This window comes from Puma concolor, chromosome C1 (assembly GCF_028749965.1).
Source record: "Puma concolor isolate L17-30 chromosome C1, mPumCon1.1.hap2, whole genome shotgun sequence".
In the NCBI taxonomy this organism is placed as follows: Eukaryota; Metazoa; Chordata; class Mammalia; order Carnivora; family Felidae; genus Puma; species Puma concolor.
In genome coordinates, this window is record NC_141674.1 from 214,813,034 (window position 1) to 214,839,301 (window position 26,268).

Consider the following 26,268-nt stretch of genomic DNA (forward strand, 5'->3'; position numbering starts at 1 on the left):
CTTAGCATAATACTCTCTAGCCCCATCTACATCGTCGCAAATGGCAAGATTTCATTCTTTTTAATGGCTGTGATATTCCATTATATATATACATATATATAATGTGTGTGTTTGTGTGTGTGTGTGTGTGTGTCTATCTTACATCATTCATCAGTCAGTGAACACTTGGGCTGTTTCCGTAATTTGGCTATGGTAGATAACGCTGCCCTAAACATCAGCATGCATATATCCCTTTGAATCAGTATTTCTGTATCCTTTGGTTAAATAGTAGTGCATTTGCTGGATTGTAGGGTAGTTCTATTTTTAACTTTTTGAGGAAACTCCATACTATTTCTCTGGAGTGGCTGCAACAGTTCGCACTCCCACCAGTGCACGAGGGTTCCCCTTTCACATCCTTGCCAACACCTGTTGTTTCTTGCCTTGATTTTAGCCATTCTGACACGTGGGAGGTGATAGCTCACTGTAGTTTTGATTGTATTTCCTCGGTGATCAGTGATGTTGAGCATCTTTTCGTGTGTCTGTTGGCCATCTGTGGGTCTTCCAAAAGTAGTATTTTTCTAATCCCCAGAGCCTCTACAACACAGCCCACTACTGATGGACATTTCTCATCTGTTTGCTGGGGTCTGGGCAGCTCCTTTGGTGCATGCACTCAGTGTTTTCCAAATCAGTGGGTTATTTATTTGCATCCGGGAGATAATTACTTTCCAAGATCTCAGGCATTACATACAGCTGGGACTTGGCGAAGAGTTGAAGAGACAGAAAGAGTTTCCCATTAAGTCATATTCCCAGGACCTGGTGTGAGCAGCCTCTGACTCCTGTGCCATGATCTCTCAGAAGCCCTGATTCATGTTCTAAGGATTAAGAGGTTCACAAGCATCAAAGGCTTTCGCTTATGAGGGGTATAAACTAGCCTGTCCAAAATAAGGGGGGCGGGGGGGGGGGGTGACGGGTCCCTAAGCAAATTCCTTTCTTTGTTCTTAGATTAGAAGCCTTCAGGGTGAGAGGAAGGGCTATTCATTCACTTACTTCACTGCCAGCCCCAGGAATCAGTCTCTCCTCCAAGCCCCTCTCAGGCATGTACGACACACGGTTAGCAAGGCGATTCATTGTTCTTCCATGGTTTCCTATGTAGGATGTCTGTTAACAAGCCAGTCTATAAATAAGCTCCTGAAGGGCAAGCATCAAAGTATCCCCCAAAGTCCCTGTCACAATGTTTGATAAATAAAGCCTATTGGTTTCAGATTAAATAATTGCGTTAGCTTGGGGAGTCTGGTGATTCTGACTTACACATGATTAGCATATAAACTTCATGAGGACAAGGAGCTTGTTTGAGATGGTTTTGCCGTATTCTTGGCGCCTAGAGCGGTTCCTGGTTCACTGCAGACACTAAGTATTACATAGAGAAGCGGATGGACAGACAGATGGAGGGACAGATAGCGACAAGCCTGTATTTTGCTCCCGTGTGTGCTTATTTATTTTGAGAGAGAGCATGCAGGAGTGAGAAAGGAGCAGAGAGAGAAGGAGAGAGAGAGAATCCCAAGCGAGCTCTGTGCTGTCGGTGCAGACCCCGACTTGGGGCTTGATCTCACAAACCATGAGATCATGACCTGAACATCAGGAGTCAGACACTGAGCCACCCAGGTGCCCCTCGCATTGACATTTTTAATCCTCCCAATTCTATCGTGAGGTAAATAGTTCTACCCCAGGAAATGGGGCTCAGAGAGGGTAAGGGCGCGTCGTAAGTTGTGAGACGGGAGCTCAGAGCCAGATCTGTGTGACTACATAATCTTTTTTTATTGCTTTTGCTTTTGCGTATATTTTAGTCACTATGGCAGTGACTCAGCATATCTGGAGTCCAACTCGGAAATCCAGCAAGTTGAGCTCCCGCTCAGATGATCGTGACGCAGATGGACCCGAGGCCACGCCGAGAAACACCGTCCTATACAAAACCGCCTCCACAAGACCAGTGTCCCCTTGCCACCTCGATGGGGTGTGGATCTGGGGAGAGCGGGGAGCCCTCCAACAGCGTGGCCTTCAGCAAAGGCCCACCCGAGGAGAGGGGTGTCTCCGGGGGTAATGCAGGACCTCACGACTGAGACAGTGTGAGCGCACCTGGAGACAGGATGTCCTCCCCAAAGGAAAGGTCCTCAGAAACCAAACTGACGGCCAAGCGGCAGGAGTGGGAGTGCCGTCCTGCAGCGGTCCCTTGGAGGAGTCTTTGTGGTAGAAGCGATGCGCGGCCCAGGCCCACCGGCCTCCGTCTCCAGGCTCTCCTAGACACGCCCCTGCGATTGCGACTCGCCATCAAAAAGGACTTGGGATTTGTCTAACTCTGGCAGCACCCCACTTTACGAGATGCCTCTTTGCCGTCTTTCCTAGCGCCCTGTGATGGGCATGCTGAGGAGCCCAGAGGCCACGATGCCCACTTTCCCTGGAAGGTGCCCCGCTGTGGCCCCAGCCTGAGACTGCGGCTCGTCGTGATGCGGCATTACCCGACGGCGCCCGGGAGTAGACGCCATCCGGGGGGTCCTGGCCCCGGATTCCCCAGGCCTCGGGCCGGCCCCACAGTGGCCTGAACACAGCCTCCCCTCTCTCGAGTGCTCTAAAGGGAACCGTGAGCAGTCAGCGCGGTCACACCTCCGCCAGCAGCCAGGGGAAGGCAAGAGGGTCACGCTCAGGGGCGGGGGAGGACGGCAGCACCAGATCTGCCATCAGCAGGCCACACTCATGCTGGAGCCGGCATCGCAGGGCCCAGGACGAAATAATTCCTTTCTTCTGAAAATAATTTGATCAACATATATTTGTAGTCGAAACGGTCTTGATGGGAAAAATTAACAAGTTGCTAGACTTCCTTACATTTATTTTGTGCCTTAGAAATGTTTTATTTTGGGGCGCCTGGGTGGCTCAGTCGGTTGGGCGTCCGACTCCGGCTCAGGTCACGATCTCGCAGTTGGTGGGTTCGAGCCCCGCATCGGGCCCTGTGCCAACAGCTCGGAGCCCGGAGCCCGCTTCGGATTCTGTGTCTCCTCCTCTGTCTGCCCCTCCCCTGCTCATGCTCTGTCTCGCTCTGTCTCTCAATAATAAATAAACATTAAAAAATTTAAGAAAAGAAATGTGTTTATTTTTAATGGGAGCAAGGAAGGGCGTTAAGTGGAAGCACCATAATCTTTTTAGTGCCTGGAGTCTTCAAGGGCCCTGATCTAGGCCCGAATGGGGACAGGTAACCCGTGCTGGGTCCCTTCGTATTCCCAAGCCTCTGCTTCAACACAGCCAGGCTGTGGTGGTGGAGCCGCCACAAACAAGGAATATGGAAGAGCACTGCGTCTGAGCAGAAGCTAGCGGGAACAAACCAAACTGCGGAGGTCAGATCCATAAACGACTGGGTTCAGCCCCTACTTCTGTACCACTTTAGAGAGGACCCAGGAAGCTCATTCACTCACATATCGCCCTTTCTCCAGAGAACTTCTATAACCTTTGCAGTCCAGCCACCACTTCCATTCCCTCTGCTAACTGGCATCTGTATCTTCATTTCTCCCCGAGGAAAGGGGCCGCTTGCTGGCTCCGCTCAGGCACCGGTCAGCACCCTCCAGCCACAGGTCTTGGGTATTGCATCAGCGAGGAACCAACGACTCCCGTCAGGCCGACCCCGGCCGATAAGCCCCCACCCCGGGACACCTGTTCCGGCTACTGGGAACCACCCCCTCTCTTCCGTTTCCGATGTGGCCTGGATGTGATGCCAACCCAGAGGACGCCGAGCCAAGAGGCAGCTCTGTGCCTCGACTTCCAGACTTTGAAACGCCGTGAGCAGCAAAATGCTGCGCTTAAGCAAAACGCAAGCCGCTTGGAGTTGAATTGGGGGCATCTGATACCAAAAGAGTACTTCCAGAGGCGACTTGCTCTTGCCACGGCCATGTCTTTAGCTGGACTTGGTCAATTCACGTTCCTATGCCCACCACTCCCAGGGTCCGAAGCAGTGGTTTTCAGACAAGGGGCACAGCTGCCCCGAGGAGGGAGGCATTTCACACATTGGTGGGGGCATTTTGGGGTGACTGGGGGCATTTCCACGATGTTTGGGGAACGCAAGCGGCACGCCCTGGGGGGAGCCTGGCACACCGGACTATTGAAGAGCGTGGCTGCGGTGACACTGGTCTTGGTTCGCTTCAGACCTTTACCGAGAGCAGCTCATCATGTTGAAAACTCGCATCGAAAATGGCCACAGCACCGGGGACCCAAGTTGCTACCACGGCACATGTGCACCAGCCACAGGGCGCTGGCTGCCTGAAGGCCACAAGCATCAGACTGGTGTAACCGGCCCAAGTGCTTACATGCGGAAATAGGTTTGGTTTTTACAAATCGCTTTCCTTTGATTTCTTCTTTTTATTACAGTTAGGGCATTATAATGATTATTTTAAAGCCATGTGGGCAAACAGGTTAAATTACCTGGGAATTTCGGGGCACCTGGGTGGCTCAGTCGGTTGAATGTCCGACTTCAGCTCAGGTCACAATCTCACGGTCCGTGAGTTCGAGCCCTGCGTCGGGCTCGGGGCTGATGGCGATTCTGTGTCTCCCTCTCTCTCTGACCCTCCCCCGTTCATGCTCTGTCTCTCTCTGTCTCAAAAATAAATAAACGTTAAAAAAAAATTAAAAAAAAAATTACCTGGGAATTTCATTTTAGGATAGGAAGGAGGACGTTACAAAACTTGAGGCTAACAAGGACGTCTGGGAAGTTGGAGACTCACCACCCAGGGCAGCTAGGCATCCTCAGTGGGGAGCCCCTCTGAGGCCTCCCCGTCTGTTCCTCCCAGCAGCCTGGCCTCCGCTGGCTGCGTCGTCGGCAGGCTCTACCCTAAAAGGACATGTGAAGGCTGAGCAGGCAGAGAAAATGAATGGGCTCTTCTGGCTGGCGCCTGCAGCTCTCACAGCTTCCCGGAGGGAGGGAGTGGGGGCTATGGAGGGCCGGGGGCCAGGCAGCCTCCCAGGACAGGGCCTCACCCGGAGCTTGGGCTCCACTGTGGTTCCGGCCCCAGGAGCCCCCGATTAGAGAATCCAGAGCAAGGCAGACCTCCAAGTGCAAGTAAAGAACATTGCCAGAGGCGCACACACATTTCTATGACACAGATGTTCTAGAAAATGTGAGTCGGGACAGACCAGAATCCTGAGGGCTCTTGGGGCCAAGATGGTGGGGGGGGGGGGGGGGGTGGGGGGAAGGAAATCTGTCCCCATCTTGGCTCCTTCCCCGGACCTGTGTTCTGGGTTTGGTGCCATGAGTGGACATGGCAAAAGGCCTGCTCAGGAAGTTGTGTGGTCGCAGCTGGCCTGGCCTGAGACCTGGCCTCCCAAAGGCCTGGACAGCATAGACTCGAGGGGCTTTGGGGTCCAGACCAAGGCCTAGACACTGCAGGGCAGTGACACCATACTACACCGCCATTCCAGAGTACCCCTGGATTCAGTGGTGGGTCAGCCAGCACCCCCGCCTTCCCAGAGGGAGGGCCACCCCCCAGACCCCAGCACCCCCTCGGCACTTCCAGGCTTGCTCCAGGGAGAAGGCTGAGAAGGAGCTACCCTTGCACCTCCCTCCCCAGCTGTTCTTGGAACCAAAAAATTTATTTACCAGCCTTTTGGTAGGTTCCTCTGGGAAGGGATCTCGTGGGAAGGCTCAAGGGGGAGATGGAGGCACAGGACAGGGTGATGATTCATCGCAGCTCATTCTGTGCCTCTCTGCCCAGTCCTACTGTGTGTGGAAGCCCAAGTCCAGATCTTGTCAAAGTGAGTCTCCGTTCCAGCAGTCAGCCGGGCCACCCTTCCCTCCACCTCCTGCTAAGCTCCCCCAAAGATGCTGCCCTAAGCCTAGTCCTGTGGCCACCAGAGATATAGGGATCTGTGGGTCTTTGCTGGACCACCTCTAGGTATGCCTTCACCTTGGGTCAAGACAGACAAGACAGGCAGGGTCAGAGTTCCATCCTTCCAGCTCAGGTACAGAGCTGGCCCGGGACAATGCTCTGGCACCTGCTCGAGGTAGAGTACAGTGGATGGGCTGCGTGGGCCCGCTCACGTCCAGGCAAGCTGGTCTGTGCGACCAGACAGGCAGGGCAGCACCAGCTGCCCACTGGCTCTCAGGACAGGGCCTTGAATCTATGTCTCCCCAGGGTCACGTATGGAGAAGGTCAAGGAACATCGTGGGGCCGTGTGGACTGGGGTGGGCAGCAGAGACAGAGCTGGGTCCTTGAGCAGTGACAGCCTCCTGATGCTCCCAGCTCCCAAGATAACCCCTCCCCAGATGCCACCCCCTGGACCTACCTCCTGGATGCTTGTCTCCCTCCTCAGTGCTCCCAAATCAGAGTGCTCAGCGCAGGAAGTGCTTCTCGGTAGACACATCATCCGGGCGGATGTCAGCTGCCTCTCCTCCTCAGGCTGTCTCGGGTTTTCACCCTGTGCCCAATTATAAAGAGAACTCAGCTTCCTTTCAAGCGCCCCACTCATGAATGCCCCCAAGAGAAATGTGTAGATGGCATGAGGGGTTCTGAGGGGCTATATTCGCATGAGTTAGAAGTGACCACAGATCTCCCTGGACAATCAAAGTGATAGCAGCTTAAATAAGGTAGAGGTTTGCTTCCCTCTGTTCATCACGTCTGTAGGCATTTAGAGCAGCCTGGCCTGGTGTGCCTCAGTGTCAGGGACCCAAGCTCCCTCCACCTTGTGGTGCTGTGTACTGGGCAGAATAGAGTCCCCACAGGGTTCACGTCCACCCAGAACCTCAGAATGTAACCTTATTTGCAAATACGATCCTTGCAGGTAACCAGGAGGAAGTCAGACAGGAATAGGGGGAGGCCTTGAACCCAGCGGCGTCCTTATAAGAAGAGAGGAGGACACACAGAGACACAGACGCAGAGGGAAGGCCACGTGATGAGACGCAGCCAGGGAAGCATCTACAAGCGGAGGATGGCCCACAACCACCAAAGGCTGGGAGAAAGTTTCCAGAAGGAACCGATCCCGCCTGCACCTTGATTTCAGACTACTGGCTTCCGGAACTGTGAGAGAACATGCTTCCGAGAGAAAGAATATGCTTCCATCACTTTAAGCCGCCCAGTTTGCGATCATTTGTTCTGGTGGCCCCACCAAACCAATAGGGCTACCATGTATGGACTCCTTCCCCAAGGTCACCTTGAGGTCCCACGTGGTACCTGCACTTGAAACAACCCATCTGCGTTTCCAGCGTCAGGAAGGAGAAAGGAGGAAGAAAACAAAGAAGACACAACTTTCCCCTGACGGACGCATCCCGGATGTTGGATGCAGTCTCTGCTTTCATTCCCTTGGCCACAGTTGAATCACCCAGCAGCATGTGGCCAGTTAAAAATGGTTGCTTTTATTACTGTGGAGAAAGGGGAGAAGGGTAATTGGGCCCAATATTGCTCATGCTACTCCCTCCATTAGATGTTTCTGGCCCCCAACCCCCCTGCTAACGGATCTAGCCCCACCGTGGTTTCCCAGAGTGGCTCCCCACCGGCTCTACCCCCCCATCCCCCCCAGCTCCAATCCCCTTCTTTGTCAGGGCACTTCAGGTCAGTGCCAGCTCCCCCTCGTCTGGCACAGCCCACAGCCACCTCAGCGCTCAGAGGCAAAGGCCCTGGGGCCAGCACCCGGACTCCTGGGAAGGCGGAACACGAAGACCCCGGACTCCCGTCTGCTCCTCACCCCACCCTCAGCCCGAAGGACTTAGCCAAGTATTTCTTCCAAACAAGTCCAGGGTGCAGCCTATCAGAATATCTGGAGAAAGAAATTTCCTGCCTCTCCATACAAACGAGACTGTGTCATCTTTCCAGCCTGGCCGTGGTTGGTCAGAAGTCACCACTTCATGGCCCAGCAAGGGAAGCGTCCAGACTCAGAGCATCCCCCCGCCCCATCACCAGCCAGTAGGCCGCGGGGAAGGAAGCAGCTGCGTCCAAGGGGCGCAGGCTTCCCCAGCCCAGCCGGGTGTTCAAAGGCAATGGATTGCAGGGTCCCTTGGCAGCAGGAGGTCCCCCCCCCCCACCCTGACCATGGACTTCTTTCACTCTCTGTGTGTTTTTCATGTGGTCCTGTTGACTCCAGAGCCCCTGTTCAGCAGTCCCAGAGAGCTCTGGGACTCTGCTTTAACAACACCTGTCGGAGCTGGGGCCCACCGTATCCTGCAGCTGGTGGAACTGGAAGGCGGCCGCCAAGTGTCACCAAGCGGGGAGCACAGTCTTGACGTGTTAGCTGCTGGGACGCCGAGGGGCCCAGAGAGCGGCCGTCCAGGCCTCAGGCTGTTGCAGTATTTGACAACGACACCCCTTCTGTTTGCACCAGTGTCCCTGGAGCTTCCCCTGTTGGCTCTGCCCAGGCCCTCAGTTGGGCCATATTTGCCTGAGCCCGAAGGGATGGACATGGTTCCTATCACTTTTCCTGGACAGCTTTTTCGCCCCTAGAGGCTGCAAATACTCAGAGCAAGGGGTGACTTAACTCTATTCAGCAGAAACCTCTGAGCCCAGACAAGATGCTGCTACCAAGCTCGTTACTCCAAATCTCTGCCGACTTTGGTACCTCCCCCCAGGATCTTGGCAGGCCCTCCTGGGACCTGGTCCAGCCTGGAGTCAGAGAACCAGGCCGCTGCCCTGACTTACAGTAAGAGGGGGGAGGGGGTCCCAGAGCTGGAGGCCGGGGCATGTGTCTGTGCCCCTCACCCCCACCTCTCCTCCTTGATGGGGATTTCCAAGGCCCCAGGGGTGGAGCCACCACTGCCCAGCCTGTGTGAGCCTGTGTGAGCCCAGAGTCGTCCTTGCAAGTCAAGCCATCAGCGTGAACACGCTCAGCAAAGGAGCCCTTACCCGATACACACAGAGATGTTTTAGAAAGCCAAGGGCCGCGCGTAGCCACCCTGGAAGAACTGGAATCAGACACTCAGGGCCCCCAGACTCCAGGGAGAGCCCTGCCCTGGGGCTTAGCTCTGTGCAGGCCACCCATTTGGGGCCTAGCCATAGACAGAACTGACTTCCAGTCACTCCCACGCAGAGCCAAAGGCAGAGCCCAGAGAAGAGCGTCAAGCGCAGAGCTAAAGGCGGGGCTGGAGTCCTCCTTCCAGCTTTGAGCGAGGGGGGCTCCTCCTCTGACTTCCCGCTGACGGGAGCCAGCAAAGATCCTTTGGCTTAAGCTGGGTTTATACATATATATATATATATATATATATATATATATATATATATATATATATTTTTTTTTTTTTTAACTTATTTTTTAAAGTAAGGCCACCCAACATGGGGCTCAAACCCACGACCCCAAGAAGTGTCGCATTGCTCTACCGACTGCGCCAGCCTGGCGCCGCTGGCTTAAGCTGTTTTGAGAGGGGTTCCTCAAGTTGAGGCAGGAGGGAAAGCGAGGCGGTCCCGCCAAAGGGGGAGAGCTTGCAGCGAGCGGGGAGCCCGCATGGGGGCCCGGGGCCGGGGCGGCGACGGGAGGGCGGCCCGGGCGACTGATGGGAGGAAAGCAGCGATGCCCGGGCGGCCCGGTCCCCACTCCAGAGCGCGCGCGATTTCTGGGAACCTCTGCGCGCCCGACCGCTGCGCTGGCACAGCCGGAGTCCGGGTTCCTGGAAGTGACCGCCCGAGGGTGGGGCGGAGGGGCTGCGCCTGGGGCCTGGCAGGAGCCAGATTTCCGCCCCGCCCAGGCCCAGGTCGGGGTGGGACGGCCGCTGCCCTGCTGCTCTACCCCAGGGCCCCGGCTGACCCCATCCTTCCCTGAGCTGACCGTCGGCTGGGGGTCTACCCCCCGCAGCCCCGGCTCCCGCACCTCCCCTCCCCCCCCCCCCCCCCCCCCGCAGCCCGCTCTGTCCGCGGGGCTGGCCTCGCGCGCTCTCCCCGCTGCCCCTGCGCTCCAGCGCCGTCCCAGCCCCTTCGCAGCTCCGCAGTCAGCAGGTGTGGGTGGGGCCAGAGAAGGTGCACGTCCAACAGGTTCCCAGGTGACGCTGCTGAGGCCACTCTGGGGACCGCGCTTCGAAAGCCAGTGGCCAGTCCATACACATTCTCCCCTCACCGCCCGTAGTTTCACTTTTGGCTTCGTATGTCTGTTAGCAGCGAAAGGCTTTTGGTCCCAGGGCCAGACAGAAGTTCTACCTCCTGCCCTTGACCTCAGGTTCAGCTGAGCTCATGGATCATTCGCTAATGATGAGGAGAAGGGTAAAAAGGGAGATTTAATGTGACTGTGTGCACTTTCCATCATCAGGAATTATGCCTTTTATGAAGATGAATCAACTATTTTTTCTTGTAGCTCAGTTATCACCGTCTCACACTCCTTTCTGGTCTGTATGGAGGTCTCACCAGGAGAGCAACAGTCACAAGGGAAAGCACTGGTGTTTAGGCTAAGGCAAGAGGAGGTCAGGGCGTGCTTAGTGGCTCACAAGAACTCCTTCTGCAGCATCCCATTCAAACGCCAGGGACAGCCACAAGACTAAAGACATTCTGTGTGTGCCTTGTCTTGCTGGTTCTCGAGATGTGTCAACAGCCGGGAAACCACCCAGATGCGGTCACTTTAGCATTTACTGCTCTGTGCTCACATCACATGCCGTGCAGTGTGCATTTTTAAGCTTGCTTAGAAGCTGGCGATATTCCTGAGAACCTTAAGCGTCTGTATCTATGAACACCAGCTGCTGTGAGTCCCACCAGTCTCTTGCAGATGTACACTTGCTTTGAAAAGATCTTGCTTCCATGGGGCACCTGACTGGCTCAGTTGGTAGAGCGTATGACTCTTGATCTCGGGGTTGTGAGTTCAAGACCCGTGTTGGGTATAGAGCCTACTCAAAAAAAAAAAAAAAAGATCTTGCCCAGATTTGCTCTTCTGCAAGTCCATTAAAAAAAAATTTTTTTTATGTTTATTTTTGAGAAAGAGAGACAGAGTGTGAGTGGGCAAGGGGTAAAGAGAGAGGGAGACATAGAATCCAAAGCAGGCCCCAGGCTCCAAGCCGTCAGCACAGAGCCCAATGCGGGGTTCGAACCCACGAACCATGACGTCGTGACCTGAGCCAAAGTGGGACGCTTCACCAACTGAGCCACCCAGATGCCCCTCTGGAAGTCCAAATAGCCTGCGTCTTTTTGCCAGCTTCATCAAGTCCACACGACAGTTGGGGACTATGATGTAACTCACACCTCTGGGATAGGGCAAGGAAACCTGGCACTCGAAGCCAAGATGGACTCCAAGACTCCGGCCTCACCCACCGTCAGGACTCCCCTGCTTTCCTGCTCACTGATAACTCCCTTAGGGGATGGGGATGTGTATTCCCACTTGGGTATGCTCTCTCTCCACGAAATCAAGCAACCCTTGCAGACCAAAATCCAGTTCCTCCACCTCTGCATGGACTCTGAGCTAGGAAGACAGATGTATCTGAATCCCCCATACATCATGAGTTTTGGACAGTGACAAAACCCAACTTTCCTGGAAGGACTTTTTTTTTTTTTTTTTTGCCCAGGCAGTGGGTTGGCAGTAGTCCATCTTTTGATTTGCGCTGGGTATTTCAGTACGTTCCTCCTCCAACCTGCTGATTAGATCCAGGCCCTGTGCTTTCTCAGAAACATGCTCTTGGTCTGAACTCCCCCTGTTGGAGCTCCGAGATAAACTCAATCCAGCTGATTGCCAGGTTTGTCTGAGTGGGTCAGCCTGAAGGGCTTAATTTAGGTGGCTTCACCCTCTCATCCAATTCATCCTCTTCGGGGGTTTTGACACAGTTCCTCTGTGTGTGGTTTCAGCTATTTGCCCTTCAGTAGAGAGAGAGGCCAGGCACTTGCCTGCGACAGCTGCAAAGATGACTTCATTTTAGAGCTGTGTCACTTTTGGATCTGCTTTCTCCAGCAACGGCAACAAAAGAAAAAGAAAATAAACAAATGGGACTACATCAAGCTAAAAAGCTTTTGCACAGCAAAAGAAAATACTAATAAAACCAAAAAGCAACTTACTGAATGGGAGAAGATACTTACAAACTTGATAAGGGGTGGCTATCCAAGATATGTAAAGGACTCAGACAACGGAATAACAAAAAGGCAAACCCTATTAAAAAATGGGCAGAGGGGCGCCTGGGTGGCGCAGTCGGTTAAGCGCCCGACTTCAGCCAGGTCACGATCTCGCGGTCCGTGAGTTCGAGCCCCGCGTCCGGCTCTGGGCTGATGGCTCAGAGCCTGGAGCCTGTTTCCGATTCTGTGTCTCCCTCTCTCTCTGCCCCTCCCCCATTCATGCTCTGTCTCTCTCTGTCCCAAAAATAAACATTGAAAAAAAAAAATTTAAAAAAAAAAAAAAATGGGCAGAGGACCTGAAGAGGCATTTTTCCAAAGAAGACATATAAGATGGTCAACAGGCACGGGAAAAGATGCTCCACATCACTAAACATCAGGGAAATGCGAATCAAAACCGCAATGAGATACCACCTCACACCTGTCAGAATGGTTATTATCAAAAAGATAAGAAATAACAAGTGTTGGCAAGGAAAAAAGGGAACCCAAGTGCACTGTTGGTGGGAATGTACATTCGTGCAGCCATCATGGAAAACCATATGTTGGAGGTTCCCCCCAAAATTGGAAACAGAACTATCATGTGATTCAGCAATTCTACTTTTGGGTATCTATCTGAAGAAATGAAAACACTAATTCAAAAAGATATATGTACCCGTACGTAATTGCCAAGATATGGGAGCAACCTAAGTGTTCACAGACAAATGAATGGATAAGATGTGGTATATACATACATTCAATGGAATATTACTCAGCCATAAAAAGGAATGAAATCTTGACATTTGTGACAACATGGATGGACCTGGAGGGTATTATGCAAAATAAAATAAGTCAAACAAAGGAAGACAAATGCCACATGATTTCACTTATATGTGAAATCTAAAAAGCAAAAACAAATGAAGAAACAGAACAAAACAGAAACAAACTCAGAGATACAGAGAACAAACTGGTGGTTTCCAGAGGGGAGGGAAGTAGGGGGATGGGCCAAATAAATGAAGGGAATTAAGAGGTGCAAACTTCCAGTTATAAAATTAATAACAGGGATGCAATGTACATCATAGAGAATATAATCAATAATATTGTAATAATTTGGGGGCTCTTGGCTGGTTCAGTTGGTAGAGCATGCAACTGTTTATCTCAGCATCGTGAGTTCAAGCCCCATGTTGGATATAGAGAGTACTTAAAAAAATTTTTTTTAATATTGTGATAACTTTGTATAATGACAGATGGTAACTAGACCTATTGTGATGAGCATTTTGTAATGTATAAAAATATCGAATCACTCTCTTGTACACTGAAACCAATATAATATTGTATGCCAATTATAATTCAATAAAAAATTAAAATGTTTGAAACTGGAAAAAAAAAGAACTGTGTAGCATGGCACAGAGATGCATGGCCTCCCTCCCCCAAGGTGTTCAAGGGCTAAGATCCATAGAAGGGCTGCAGATGGCTCAGATTTGTCCCTTGAATGCAGAACTCAGCCAGTCCCTTTTATTTTCAGGGAAAGCTTGGTTAGCTCCCCTGAAGTATTGTGCATATTCCAAGAACTGAATTTGGGGTTGAGTTTTTCCCAGCAGCAACATTTTGATAATCCTAGAATTGGAGTGATGGGTTTATACAGATTCATTTCATTTCATTTCATTTCATTTCATTTCATTTCATTTCATTTCATTTCATTTATTTTGAAAGAGAGCGTGAGCAGGGGAGAGGCAGAGAGATAGGAAGAGAGAGAATCCCAAGCAGGCTCCACACTGTCAGCACAGAGCCCAACGTAGGGCTCAGCCCTACGAACTGTGAGATCATAACTGGAGCCAAGATCAAGAGTCAGACACTTAGTCAACTGAGCCATCCAGGCACCAGAAAGTCATTGTGGGTGCATTGGCACTTTGGGAAAACTGGAGTTGTCAAGAAAAAACCAGTGGGATGTATTGGTAGGCCTAAGAACTGGGAAGGGGAGGCACTGGTTTACCGTACTGCTCTGAACTCATGGATATACAGAGTCAACATGGGCACTGCCCAGATGACACTTCAGATGGAAGCAGTTTGCCTTTGTGACAAAAATATTCTTTGTACTCATACCAGGACATATCACATTGACATTTTTTTTTCCAATTTAGTGCTCGTATCACACAAGTGTTCAAGGAATTGAAGGAATTCTTAAAGTATAAAGAATGATAGCAATTTATCTACTGTTTCAAGTCATATCTGCTTGTTCCGGTATCACCCACAATCACAAAGGTACAAGTCAGAAACCAACCTAGATCCTTGACAACTTGAGATGATGGTAAGAAGCTACCTCTGGGTTTATTGTAAGAAAATTAACCTGACATTTTTAATTAATAACAAATCCCCTTGTTGAAGGCACTTTGAGTTGTTATGACATATACAGAGATTATGTCTACAATAGGATTCTTTGGGTTGCAAGTGACAGAAACCCAACTTGAATCCGTCTGAATAGAAAACTATTTGGTTGACTGGAGGGCTGCTGGAGCTGCTGTAGGAACGAGAACAGCTCTATGGAACTCAGAGTCTGGACCCAGGGATTTGACAACCCCAGCATCTTCTCTTTGCATCTCTCTGGGTGACAGCTTCATTTTCTCGGGCTTTTTTATGTGACAAAGGACATGGTTATAAGGCTACCCTGGAATCTCATTTTACAATAACCTGAACACAATTCAACAGAAAAATGCCTCGGAAAGACTCTCATTGGCTTAGCTTGAATCACATGCCCATCCTGGGCCAATCACCATGGTCAGAGATGCAGGGTAAGATTAGTCCATTCCCAGCTGTGTGACCAACCCCGTGGTCAGGTGTATTACCAGGAGGGACAGAGGTGATGGGCAGACAAAGATAATAGCCACCACAATGACCATAATCCTGGAAGTCAGGCAAATGCACCCAGAAGGCAAATGCAAAACAGGAGTGGTATTTATTGTAGCTAAGAGCCCAGGGTTCAAAGGCACAAGGACCTAGATTTGGTCCGGTTCCACCAGTCCCCTGCTGTGCGAACTCTGTCTTAACCTCTCTGTACCTCCTGTTATTTATCTTGTCAAAGACAAAACTTGGACAAAGAGACTGATATGATTTAGCTTACTGCAATAGAAAGCACCCCAGATCAGACATCAGCGTGTACATTACCTCAGGTAAAGTACAACATTAATCTATACAATTCTGAAAATATTATCCATCTCATGGATGTGGTATGAATTAAATAATTTATGTAATTCACTTAGCACAATGCTGGGCACACATGGGGTTGTCATATTTAGCAAATAAAAATACAGGCCAATATAATGTCCTGTATATACATTAAAATAAACCACTAGTTGGGATATACTTATATTAAAAACTTATCTGAAATCCAAATTTAAAATTTAAGGGGCGCCTGGGTGGCTCGGTTGGTTGAGTGTCCAACTTTGGCTCCGGTCAGGATCTCACAGTTCCTGAGTTCGAGCCCCGCGTCGGGCTCTGTGCTGACAGCTCAGAGCCTGAAGCCTGCCTCAGATTCTGTCTCCCTCTCTCTCTGCCCCTCCCCTGCTCATGCTCTCTCTCTGTCTCAAAAATAAAAATAAAAAACGTTTAAAAAAATTTAAGTGTTCTATATTTTGTCTGACGACCTTTGGCACACAGTGAACTGACAAATGTTAACTTATTGTGTACGGGAACGTTAACTTATTGTGTACGGGAGATTTATTTTTTTTATTAAAAAAAATTTTTTTTAATGTTTATTGAGAGAGAGACAGAGCATGAGCAAGGGAGAGGCAGAGAGAGAGGGAGACACAGAATCCGAAGCAAACTCCAGGCTCTGAGCTGTCAGCACAGCCCAACTCAGCTGGAACTTACAAACCGTGAGATCATGACCTGAGCCGATGTCAGAAGCTTAACCCACTGAACCACCCAGGCATCCTGACATTTATTTTCAATACATACTACATGGACAGGATTTCTCTTCCTGCCAAATGTAGCTTTTCTTTGAAGGCAATCTCAGATCCCAGAAGAGCAGTGGCAGGGCTGGAGGCCAGGGAGATGGTGGCCACAGACCATCTTAGGGCTTCTTTATTATTTTTTTTTTTAATTTTTTTTTCAACGTTTATTTATTTTTTTTTTTGGGGGGACAAAGAGAGACAGAGCATGAACGGGGGAGGGGCAGAGAGAGAGGGAGACACAGAATCAGAAACAGGCTCCAGGCTCTGAGCCATCAGCCCAGAGCCTGACGCAGGGCTCGAACTCACGGACCGCGAGATCGTGACCTGGCTGAAGTGGGACGTTTAACCGACTGCGCCACCCAGGCGCCCCTGGGCTTCTTTAAAATAAAGTTCACCTACCTTCTCCATGACTCTTCCCTTACTCTGGCCTTGACCGTCTTTTTGGAAGCATGAGGTGGAAACACGAAGACTCCCACTACAGAGCCTCAGTGCCTGGAAGGTCATGTCTCCAGCCACCTCCCCACCCTCCAGCTGAGCTGGAGACTGGCAGGTGCTCTTTCAGTGCTGTTTAACTTGAGCCCCGAAGCACCACGTGCAAGGAGAGGGAGGATTTGCGCTGTTCTATTTTTGAAAACCAAAATTTCACACGGGGCGGGGGAAGTTTCTTAAAATTCCCAGAAAGTGCTGCAGCGGGGTGGAAGGGTGAAGCGTAGGCAGATTTGGGGCGACATTTTTGGTTCCAAGGTAACTCTGAGTCGCTCCTGCGAACGGGAGTAACACCTGTTTTTCCACGAACACCACTCTGTATTGTATTCTGTGGCCGGTTTGGTTTTTCCCGGGATACAACGAGCTCCTTGAAGTTAGGTATTGAGCCCAGTCGGCTCATCCCCAGAGCCGGGCAGAGCGCCAAGCACCGCGTGTGTGGAAATGAACGAACGAGAAGTGGTGGAGAGGAGGACAGGGGAAGCCACTCCACAGCGAGCCTCACGCAGCGGCCACCGCGCCGCGAAATCCCGCTTCACTTCCGCTGCCGGGAGGCCTCAGAGCCCCAGCTCCCGAATCGCCCGCCTTTCCTCCCAGGATGCTCCGCGCCGGCTGCGTCCCGTGATTGGCTGCACCGCCCCCACGTGACGTCGAACTGGCGGCGCCGGTTGCCTGGGCGACAGCTGGAGAAGTGGCGGCGGAGCGGGTTTGGCTCGGGCGGCCGCAGCCGTGCAGCAGGTAAGCGCCTCCTCCGACGCGGCCGGGCCGCCCTGGAGGCTGCCATCCCCGGGCGGAAAGGAGCAGTGGTGGGGCCCGAGGGCCGAAGCTCTGCGGAGCCCTCGCCCCAGAGGAAAGCCAGCTTGGCAGCCGCTGCCGAACGCCCCCACTTCTGGTCGGCCGTCCTGGGCTCTTACTCTGGCGTGGGCCCGAGGCGGCCTCCTGGACAAACCGAGGACGGGCCCAGCCGCTTCCCGCAAGTAGTCTCTGATCTGTGCTGCAGTGGACCGAACTTGGAAGGGGCCGCCAGTCGTCCAGCTGGGTAGTGGCGGCACGAGCGGGTAGCCTGGGGCTTTTAGATCCATCCGCTCTGTTATCTGCCTCAGCTAAACTCCTCTCCAGACTTCATCCAGTCTAAGCCAAACTAGGATGCTAACACTGCAATTTCGTCTTCCAGACAAATCCCATAGCCTTCCCCTTATTCGATCAGCTTGTAGGTCCTAGAGCCCTATTCTATGGAAATTAAGAAGCAATCCTCAAGAATGCCTGAAGAAGTTTTGTCTAGTTTCTGCATAAAGTAAAGCAGTGGTTCTTAAACTCGAGTGTGCATAAAAGTCATCCGGGGAGTTTGTTTAAATCAGTTTCTGGGCATCGTGCTGCCATGGTGTTCAGTAAGATCAGGGTGGCGCTAGGAATTTTTATTTGCAGAAGCATCCCAGGCGATCCTGATTGAGGTGGTCCCAGCGTTTTGGGTAGTACTTGTGTAGTGGTTAATATCGGTCTGGACTTAAATTCGTACTTTTGTCACTTACTGGCTGGATTATTGGGAGCATCTCAACCTGTTTGAACCTCAGTTACCTCATCTGTAAAATAATATAAATTATATTCATCTCTCAGTTTTGTTGTGACAATTAAATGTGAAGCATCTTGCATGTTGCCTGGCATACAGTAAACCCTTAAAGTGAACTTTTTTTTTAAATTTTTTAACGTTTGTTTATTTTTGAGACAGAGAGAGACAGAGCATGAACGAGGGAGGGTCAAAAAGAGGGAGACACAGGGGGCGCCTGGGTGGCGCAGTCGGTTAAGCGTCCGACTTCAGCCAGGTCACGATCTCACGGTCCGTGAGTTCGAGCCCCGCGTCAGGCTCTGGGCTGATGGCTCGGAGCCTGGAGCCTGTTTCCGATTCTGTGTCTCCCTCTCTCTCTGCCCCTCCCCCATTCATGCTCTGTCTCTCTCTGTCCCAAAAAAATAAATAAACGTTGAAAAAAAAAAAAAAAAAAAAAGAGGGAGACACAGAATCTGAAACAGGCTCCAGGCTCTGAGCTGTCAGCACAGAGCCCGACACGGGGCTCGAACTCACGGTCTGTGAGATCATGACCTGAGCTGAAGTCGGCCACCCAACCGACTGAGCCACCCAGGCGCCCCTAAAGTGAACTTTTTATGATATAAAGGTTTAGATGAAATTCTCATTTCCAAGATGTCAGAGTAATAGAATATCCAACAGTGGCTCACATTCACTGAGAGATCATCACAGCAGAATCCCATTCAAATAGTGGTCTTGAAGAACTTCTCTGAGTAAGTGATGTTTATAAGCACAGGGATTAGCCAGGTGAAGAAAGAGGAGGAAAGTGTTGTAAGCAGCGAGAAGAGGATGTGCAAAGGCCCTGAGGTAGGAAGAGCTTGCGTTCTCAAAAACAACAACGTTCTCTTGTTCTCTGGTCTTCAAAATTCTGTTCTCTCTGCTTGGACATCATTTGTTTGTAAATATCTTGGGTGTCTGTGATGCCTACCAGGCTCTGTTAGGTTCTGGAGACATCAAATTTAAATCCACCTCCCTGCCTTTGTAGACAGGGTGATAAGTATAGCAGTAGAGGTAAATGGAGAGTTCAGAGGAGAGAGCATTTCCTTGATAGGGAAGGAAGGGGAGGGGTTCATGGCAGACCTCCTGAAAGAGGTCAGTTCTGGGTTAAGTTACCCTGATGAGTCAGGTTTGTGGTGGGGCGAGTGCATCAGACAGACGGTTTGGAGTTGTGGAAGAGCATGTGGTGTGGGGCATATCGGAGGTTTGCCGCTGGTGGGCCTGCTGTGGGGCAGAGGTGGTGGGGGTCCAGAGAAGGGCTGAGGACGTGGTGGTCCTCAAACCGTAGCAGTCTTTCCTCAGGTCCCTGGCAGGCCCGCAGGTGCCAGGAAGGATAGGTGCGCTCCCTGCTACATCCACGTCACTGTCCCCCTTCGTCAAAACCCCCAGCTCCTTCGAAGCACGTGCCCTGGCCTTTCCTCCCTGCCACCAACCTACTGGGGGCGCAGCTGCCCCTCAAAGGCTGTAGCGCCTGGCTCACTGCCTGCCCCTCCACCTCCTCTCCTTCTGTTTTGGAGATTTCCCCATTCTGGCCACTCACTCCACTTTCTCCATCTTTTTTTTTTTTTTCTTTTTAATGTTTATTTATTTGTTTTGAGAGAGACAGACAGACAGACAGACACTCCCAAGCAGGCTCTGCACTGTCAGTGCAGAGCCCGACTCGGGCTCGGTCTCACAGTGAGATCGTGACCTGAGCTGAATTCAGGAATCAAATGCTTAACTGATTGAGCCAGCCAAGTGCCCCTCTGCTTTCTTCGTCTTTCAGGCGTCTTCTTCCTCCGTTCCCTCTCTCCACTCCCTGCTGTGGCCACGAATGTCCTAATATGGCATCGCCTCCCAGATCAAGCACCTGTTCCATTCTGGTCACACTTTTTCTCTTTCAAGCTCACGTGAATGTGTCTCTGCCGCTGATCTCAGGCCCCGGGCCTCTTAAGCAGGTGTTTGACCCTGTTATGTTCTCACTGCTCTACGATCCCCTGTGCACCTCCCCGCTCCTCCAGCCTCAGTGCTCCATCACTGTTACACTGGCTTTCTCTTTTCCCTCTCTTCCAGAAAAAACCTCACCCTGGCTCACCTAACTCAGACGGCTGAAAGTGGCTGAAAAAACTGCAAAATTGTGCAGACTGGTTCCAGGTTTCGGATTCAAGTCCATGTGTCTTTTTTTTTTTTTTTTTTTTTTTTTATATTTGAGAGAAAGAGCCCTTGTGCATGAGAGTGTGAGTGGGGAGGGGAAGAGAGAGAGGGGGACAGAAGATCCGAAGCAGGCTCCGTGCTGACAGCAGAGAGCCTGATGTGGGGCTGGAACCCGTGAACCTCGAGATCGTGACCTGAGCTAAAGTCAGACACTTAACTGACTGAGCCACCAGGCGCCCCTCGAGTCCATGTGTCTTAAGCAGATTCTCAGCACTGGAAATCCTGCCACGTTTCCATAGTCTGCTTGGTTCCCACCTTCTCTTCCAGTCGTCAATGAGTTTCTTTACCTTAAAACACCTCCCATCTCTTTGAGACACCACTCCCTCCCTCCTTTCTGTGACAGATCTCCCTCTCTCCTTTGTGACTTCTCTCTTTAACCCTTTCCTTTCAAGTGCCTGTCCTCACTGTTCTTGTCCACGTCACTGTCAAACCCGTGTTGTCAAATCCAAGGATTGAGTCTTCTCCCCACGTGTTCCTCGACCATGCAGAGTGGCAGTTGACGTGGGGAACACCTTCCCTGGCTCCCAGGTGCCACAGTCTCCCGCTTGTGTCCCACCAACAAGTCACTGCTTTGGCCGCTTCTGTCTCCCTGAGCCCCTGGTACCCGAGTGCTCCAGGGTTCAGGCACGGGCCTGAGCTCTTCTCCGCTATGCCTCCTCCCTAGGAGTCCCATCCGTGTAGGACCCTTGTCTCCTGAGATGCCATCTTTATGCTGACAGTTTCCAAATGCTGATCTCCAGCTCCCACCTTCCCCTTTACTCGGGCTCCCACACACCCACCTTCTCCACACCCCGCCGGGATGCCTCGTGGGCCTGCGAGACTATGGCCGGAACAGAACTCTTGATGACCTGTCAGACGGCCCCTGTCCCCTTCCTCCCCACTTCAGCAGATGGCATCTGCTCAGGCCCGCGTGTCTTCCTTCCCTTCTTACCCTCACTCCCGACCTCCAGTCCATCAGCAGGTTGTGCACCTCTCCCTTTCACGTCTGGAACCCGAACACTTCACGAGGTTCCCCTCGGCTCGTCCAGACTTCCCTCGTCACTAGCTTGGGCTCGGCCATGACCCCCTTTCCGCCCACGGTCCGCTCAGCCTCTCCCCACGCAGCAGACACTGCTGTTGGGAAACGTAAATCGGGGTTGGCAGTCCCTCCTCAGGGCCCTCTCGGGGCTTCCCATCACGCTCAGGCCGCTCGCCCACACAAGGCCTGTCTGACCTGGCCCGCGCCTCGAGGCCTCCTGTGTCTGCCTCGCTTCTCCCCACCCCGGTCCTCAGCGCTCTGTGGCCTCCACGCTTGCAGACCCCTCTCCCCGGATCCGGGAGTGCTCACGTCCTCGCGTCTCCACCCAGACGTTCCCAGGGAGGCCTTCTCTGCCCACACTGTCTAAAAGAGCCCCACACCCCTCTTCTCCAGGCTCTGTCCCCTTCTTGCTGTCTTTTCCTCATATCTGAAATTACTTCCATTCGTTGTTTTTGAGCAACTACAGCGTGCCTGGCAGTGCCTGGGCCCCGGGCACGCCGAGGGATGCAGCTCCTGAATCCACAGCGAGCGGTACTTAAGCAGATGGGTGTTCAAGTCAGATGGTGGTTAGTGCTGTTGAGAAAAATAAAGCAGGATGGAAGACTTAGAAGTGATGGGGCTCACCCCTTAGAAAGGGTAGTCAGGGCAAGCTCTCTGAGGAGGTGACATTTAGAAGAGACCTGAATGAGATGGGGGTGCCTGGAGGGTGTCTGCGGGAAGTGCAGAGAGAAGGCAGGCGTGGGCTGTGGGCGTCCGGTGGGTGCGGCCGCTCGGTGGCCCTTGTACCTCAAGTTCACAGAGCAAAGGAGAGTGTGGGAGGCCAAGCTGTGTAGCCTTTGAGAGGTGGGCGTAAGGAGCATGGCCTTGGTCCGGAGGGTGGTGGAACCCCAGGAGGGTCCTAAGCAGGAGAGGAAAGATCACTTGTCAATAGGCTAGCAACTGAAGTAGGGAGAGAGGGAACGGGAGATTGCGTCCCCATACATTGGGAAAGATGGGGCCACAAGATGATGGTGAGACAGAGAATGAAAACGGGGCAAGTTACTAAATTTAATCTACCCGACTTACGCTCAAATAATTCAAATCAAATGCACTGTAATGGGCAGATGTAATGTTACAGAATCGTGTGTTCTTAGTATTAGAAGAGATCTGGTCAATTCCCCACTTTATTTCACAGATGAAAGAGGCTCCGAGGTTCGGTGATTGCCCCAGATCAGGTGCCAGTGAGTGGGTAGTTAGTATTAGTGCACAGGCTTTTTCATTCCCCTGGTTATGGGCACCCAGTGTGGGTGAAGAGCCTGGGGGTGCGGCTCAGGGAGTGGCTGCTTTGAGCACACCTGGGGACAGAAAAAATAGAAAGTACTTCTTCAAAACGTTTGCAGTGTTTTGTTTATTTAAACATTTGGACATGTACGTAGGCGTTGTGCATCCTTACATGTAACTAAAAGAAAACAAAAAACAAAAACAAACTGACCTAATAAATTCTCTAGCGCGTGAACCTTAACACTTGTGAAAATATGTATCACTTCCTCCTCCATTACTGTGAGGCTAAATGATTATGGTCTTCCGGAAACATTACGGATTTCTTTCTTTCTTTCTTTCTTTCTTTCTTTCTTTCTTTCTTTCTTTCTTTCTTTCTAAGAGAATGGGTGTGCATGTGCAGTGGGGGGGCAGAGGGAGAGGGAGAGAAAAGGAGAGGGATCATCTTGAGCAGGCTTCTTCACACCCAGCATGGAGTCCAATGCAAGGCTCGATCGATCTCACAACCGCAAGCTCATGACTTGAGCCGAAATCAAGAATTGGACACCTAGGGGCGCCTGGGTGGCTCAGTCGGTTGAGCGTCCGACTTCGGCTCAGGTCATGATCTTGCAGTCCGTGAGATCGAGCCCCGCGTCAGGCTGTGTGCTGACAGCTCGGAGCCTGGAGCCTGCTTCGGATTCTGTGTCTCTCTCTCTTTCTCTGCCTCTCCCCTACTCATGCTCTGTCTCTCTCTGTCTCAAAAATAAAAAAATTAAAAAAAAAAAAAAAGAATTGGACACCTAACCAACTGAGCCACCCAGGTGCCCCCGATTACTATTTTTTACTTGGAGGCTGTGTGAGGAATTGGTGACTCTGTGTTTATTTATATTAGATTAATTTTAATGCATGTCCTTCTTAAGTGAATGAATCTTAATCAAATTTTGTTTTGTTCTAAAATGTACTTTCTGGTCTTGATCGTTTGAATTACATATACCACACTATGGCACATTAGAAAAATAATCGTCCCCAATCTCATTAGCAAGCCTTGATCCTCATTTACACTGCCTTGTAGCCCATGTTCACACTCATTTTAAGTAGTTGTCATAGAAGAAGGAATTACGTCGGACTTTAGCCTCTGTATTTCCTAGTGCTGCTGTAATAAGTTACCATAAAATTAGTGACCTGGAGGTCAGAAGCCCAAAATGGGTCTCCCTGGGCTAGAATCCAGGTGTTCACAGGGCCTGTTCGTTTTTTTTTTTTTTTTAATGTTTATTTTTGCGAGAGGGAGACAGAGGATCTAAAGTGGGTTCCGTGCTAACGGCACAGAGCCCGACGTGGGGCTTGAACTTGCAAACTGGGAGTTCGTGACCGGAGCCCAAGTCGGACGCTCGACTGACTGAGCCACCGGGCGGCCCAGGGCTTGTTCATTTCTGAAGGCTCCGGAGGAGAGTCTGTTCCTTGCCTTTTCGAGCTTCTAGAGGCTGCCTGCGCTCACTCCTTGGTGTGGGGTCCCTTCTCCATCTTCAGGGCCAGCAGTGCATCACTCTGACATTGACCCTCTTGTCTCCTTATAAGGATCATGGTGCTTACACTGGGCCCACCAGGTAATCATAGATACTCTCCTTATTTTAAGGTCAGCGGATTAGCAACCTTAATTCCATGTGCAACTCGACATAGTCAGGGGCTCCGGGGGTTAGGATGGGGGACCATTATTCTGCCCACCACAGCCACCTTTTTATGACTTCACAGATGATTGTAGTGAAAGCTTTTATCTTCTGCTTTTGCCTTGTAGAGATTTTTGCTGCCGTGAGAATTAACAGTAACCGTTCAATATGGGGGATGTTCTGGCTCACGAATCAGAATTACTTGCACTAGTGAAAGAGGTATGTTTTACCACACACAGGTCACAGAAAAAAAGATCTTGAAAACTCATGTTTTATAATGCAACACATTTTATAGTGTCTTATAATAAATGTGTTTTCTATCCTTACATTAGCGTTATCTGTTTTCCATTATATATGTATTTTTTGTTTTCATAACTAAATTGAAATCTTAAAGTCAGTTGAAAAGATTTCTTTAAAGAAAATTATAATAGTAACGTGCTCATGGTAAAGATGCAAACAATGTGGAAATATAAAAAGTTCATTACCCTGTTCCACTCCTGCAGCGACCACTGTTAATGGGTTAGTATATTTTTCCAGACTTTTTTTCAGTGAATATGCAAAATACATGTACATGTCTATAGTTTGCTTTACAAAATGGAATATGCTGTCGTACATGTTGTTCTGAAGCTTGGCTTTTCTCCACCCACAGTAGTGTAGTGTGACTGCCTTCCTGTGATCTGCCTCATACTTTTTAATGCTGTCGAATATTTCAAATTGAGTGGCCGCATCTACTTAACTTGTTACCTATGAATGGACATTTAGGTTTCCTACAATGAAAGCTTTTGAAGGACAGGACCCACACCCTGTGCTTTTATATATTCTCTACTGCTTTTAGCACGGGGCTAGCACGTCGATGGTGCTAAAGAAACCGCAGCTGCTGTTTTATTCTGTGATTAACCGTCCAGTAGGCACCACGAGCCACGGCAGGGGAGCAAGGCATCTCTCCCGGAAATGAAGCTTAGTCATTTTTTGGTGTGCTCGTGAATAAATTATTTTTTCAAAAAATTTTTTATTATTAAAAAAAATTTTTTAACATTTATTTGTGAGACAGAGACCGAGTATGAGCGGGGGGAGGGGCAGAGAGAGAGGGAGACACAGAATCCGAAGCAGGCTCCAGGCTCTGAGCTGTCCGCACAGAGCCCGACGTGGGGCTCGAACCCATGAATCGTGAGATCATGACCTGAGCCAAAGTCAGACGCTCAACCGACTGAGCCATCCAGGCGCCCCATCTCATGAATAAATTCTTAAAGCCATCACAGCAATGGGTTGTGGACAGGGCCTGGGGAAGTAGCCTACCCCGAGGAGGTGGCAGGAGGTGACTGCCACAAACTGAGAAGGAGGGCAGAGGAGTGTGGAGAACGACGGTAGAGTACATGGTGGGGAAGGCGTCTCTAGACAGGCAGTGAGCTTTAGTGCCATGCTCCAAGGTCACTGCCGACATTGCCCATCTTTTGTCTTCTGTTCTTAAGGACAGGCATTTCTAGTGCCTGTTTCAAGTAGCAGATTCCCAGAGACCTACTAGACCCAGAGCCATCAGGCCTTCTGAAGATCACCTTTGCCTTTTTCAGGCTGCTGCACACATCATTTTGTTTCTATTAATAATGGTAATGAATTGTGCAGCTCACTTTTTTTTCCATGAAAACAAATTTATTTTCTGTAAATAAGCGTGTTCTGTGATACTGTCTTTCTAGGCTCTTGGCACGTGTGTCAACCAATCCAGTAAATTGTAAGCTGGATCCCAAATTCTCCCAAAGATTAGCCCCGTTATGAATTGGTGATAACACGGAGCTGGTACAGTTACTTCAAAGGCAGTTACTTTGTTGATGTTAAAATAGAGAAATGTATATACACTTATGTTCTTTTTTATAGTATTTAGATTTTGCTGAATTTGAAGACACCTTGAAAACATTTTCAAAAGAATGCAAAATAAAAGGAAAGCCATTATCTAAAACAGCAGGTGGCTCTTTAAGGGATTCCAAATCACTGGTCATCCAGGTAACATTTTGCTTTTCTTTGATCTCTGTCAATAATCAAGATGCTCCCTACTTGTAAAACATGCCATTATTAGAGAATATTGGCATTGTTCTGGGAACTTGGTCTGAGTGACTTTTAGTTTGTTTGTTTATTTGTTGATTGATTGGTTGATTGTTTGGAGTAAGCTCTA

The 26,268-nt window shown here is 50.5% G+C and overlaps 1 protein-coding gene across 12 annotated transcripts in view; it reads left to right on the forward strand.

The window, feature by feature from the left end:
• The first annotated feature begins 17,065 nt into the window (after positions 1 to 17,065).
• ARMC9 (armadillo repeat containing 9) overlaps positions 17,066 to 26,268 on the forward strand; it is a 150,950-nt gene continuing 141,747 nt past the window's right edge. For all 12 annotated transcript variants that reach the window (XM_086719912.1, XM_086719914.1, XM_086719913.1 and 9 more), the window contains exons 1-3: positions 17,066 to 17,155; positions 24,233 to 24,323; positions 25,974 to 26,099. In XM_086719912.1, coding sequence (XP_086576038.1) covers positions 24,273 to 24,323; positions 25,974 to 26,099 — 177 coding nt within the window. In that variant the 5' untranslated portion in view covers positions 17,066 to 17,155; positions 24,233 to 24,272. The remainder of the gene's footprint in view (positions 17,156 to 24,232; positions 24,324 to 25,973; positions 26,100 to 26,268) is intronic.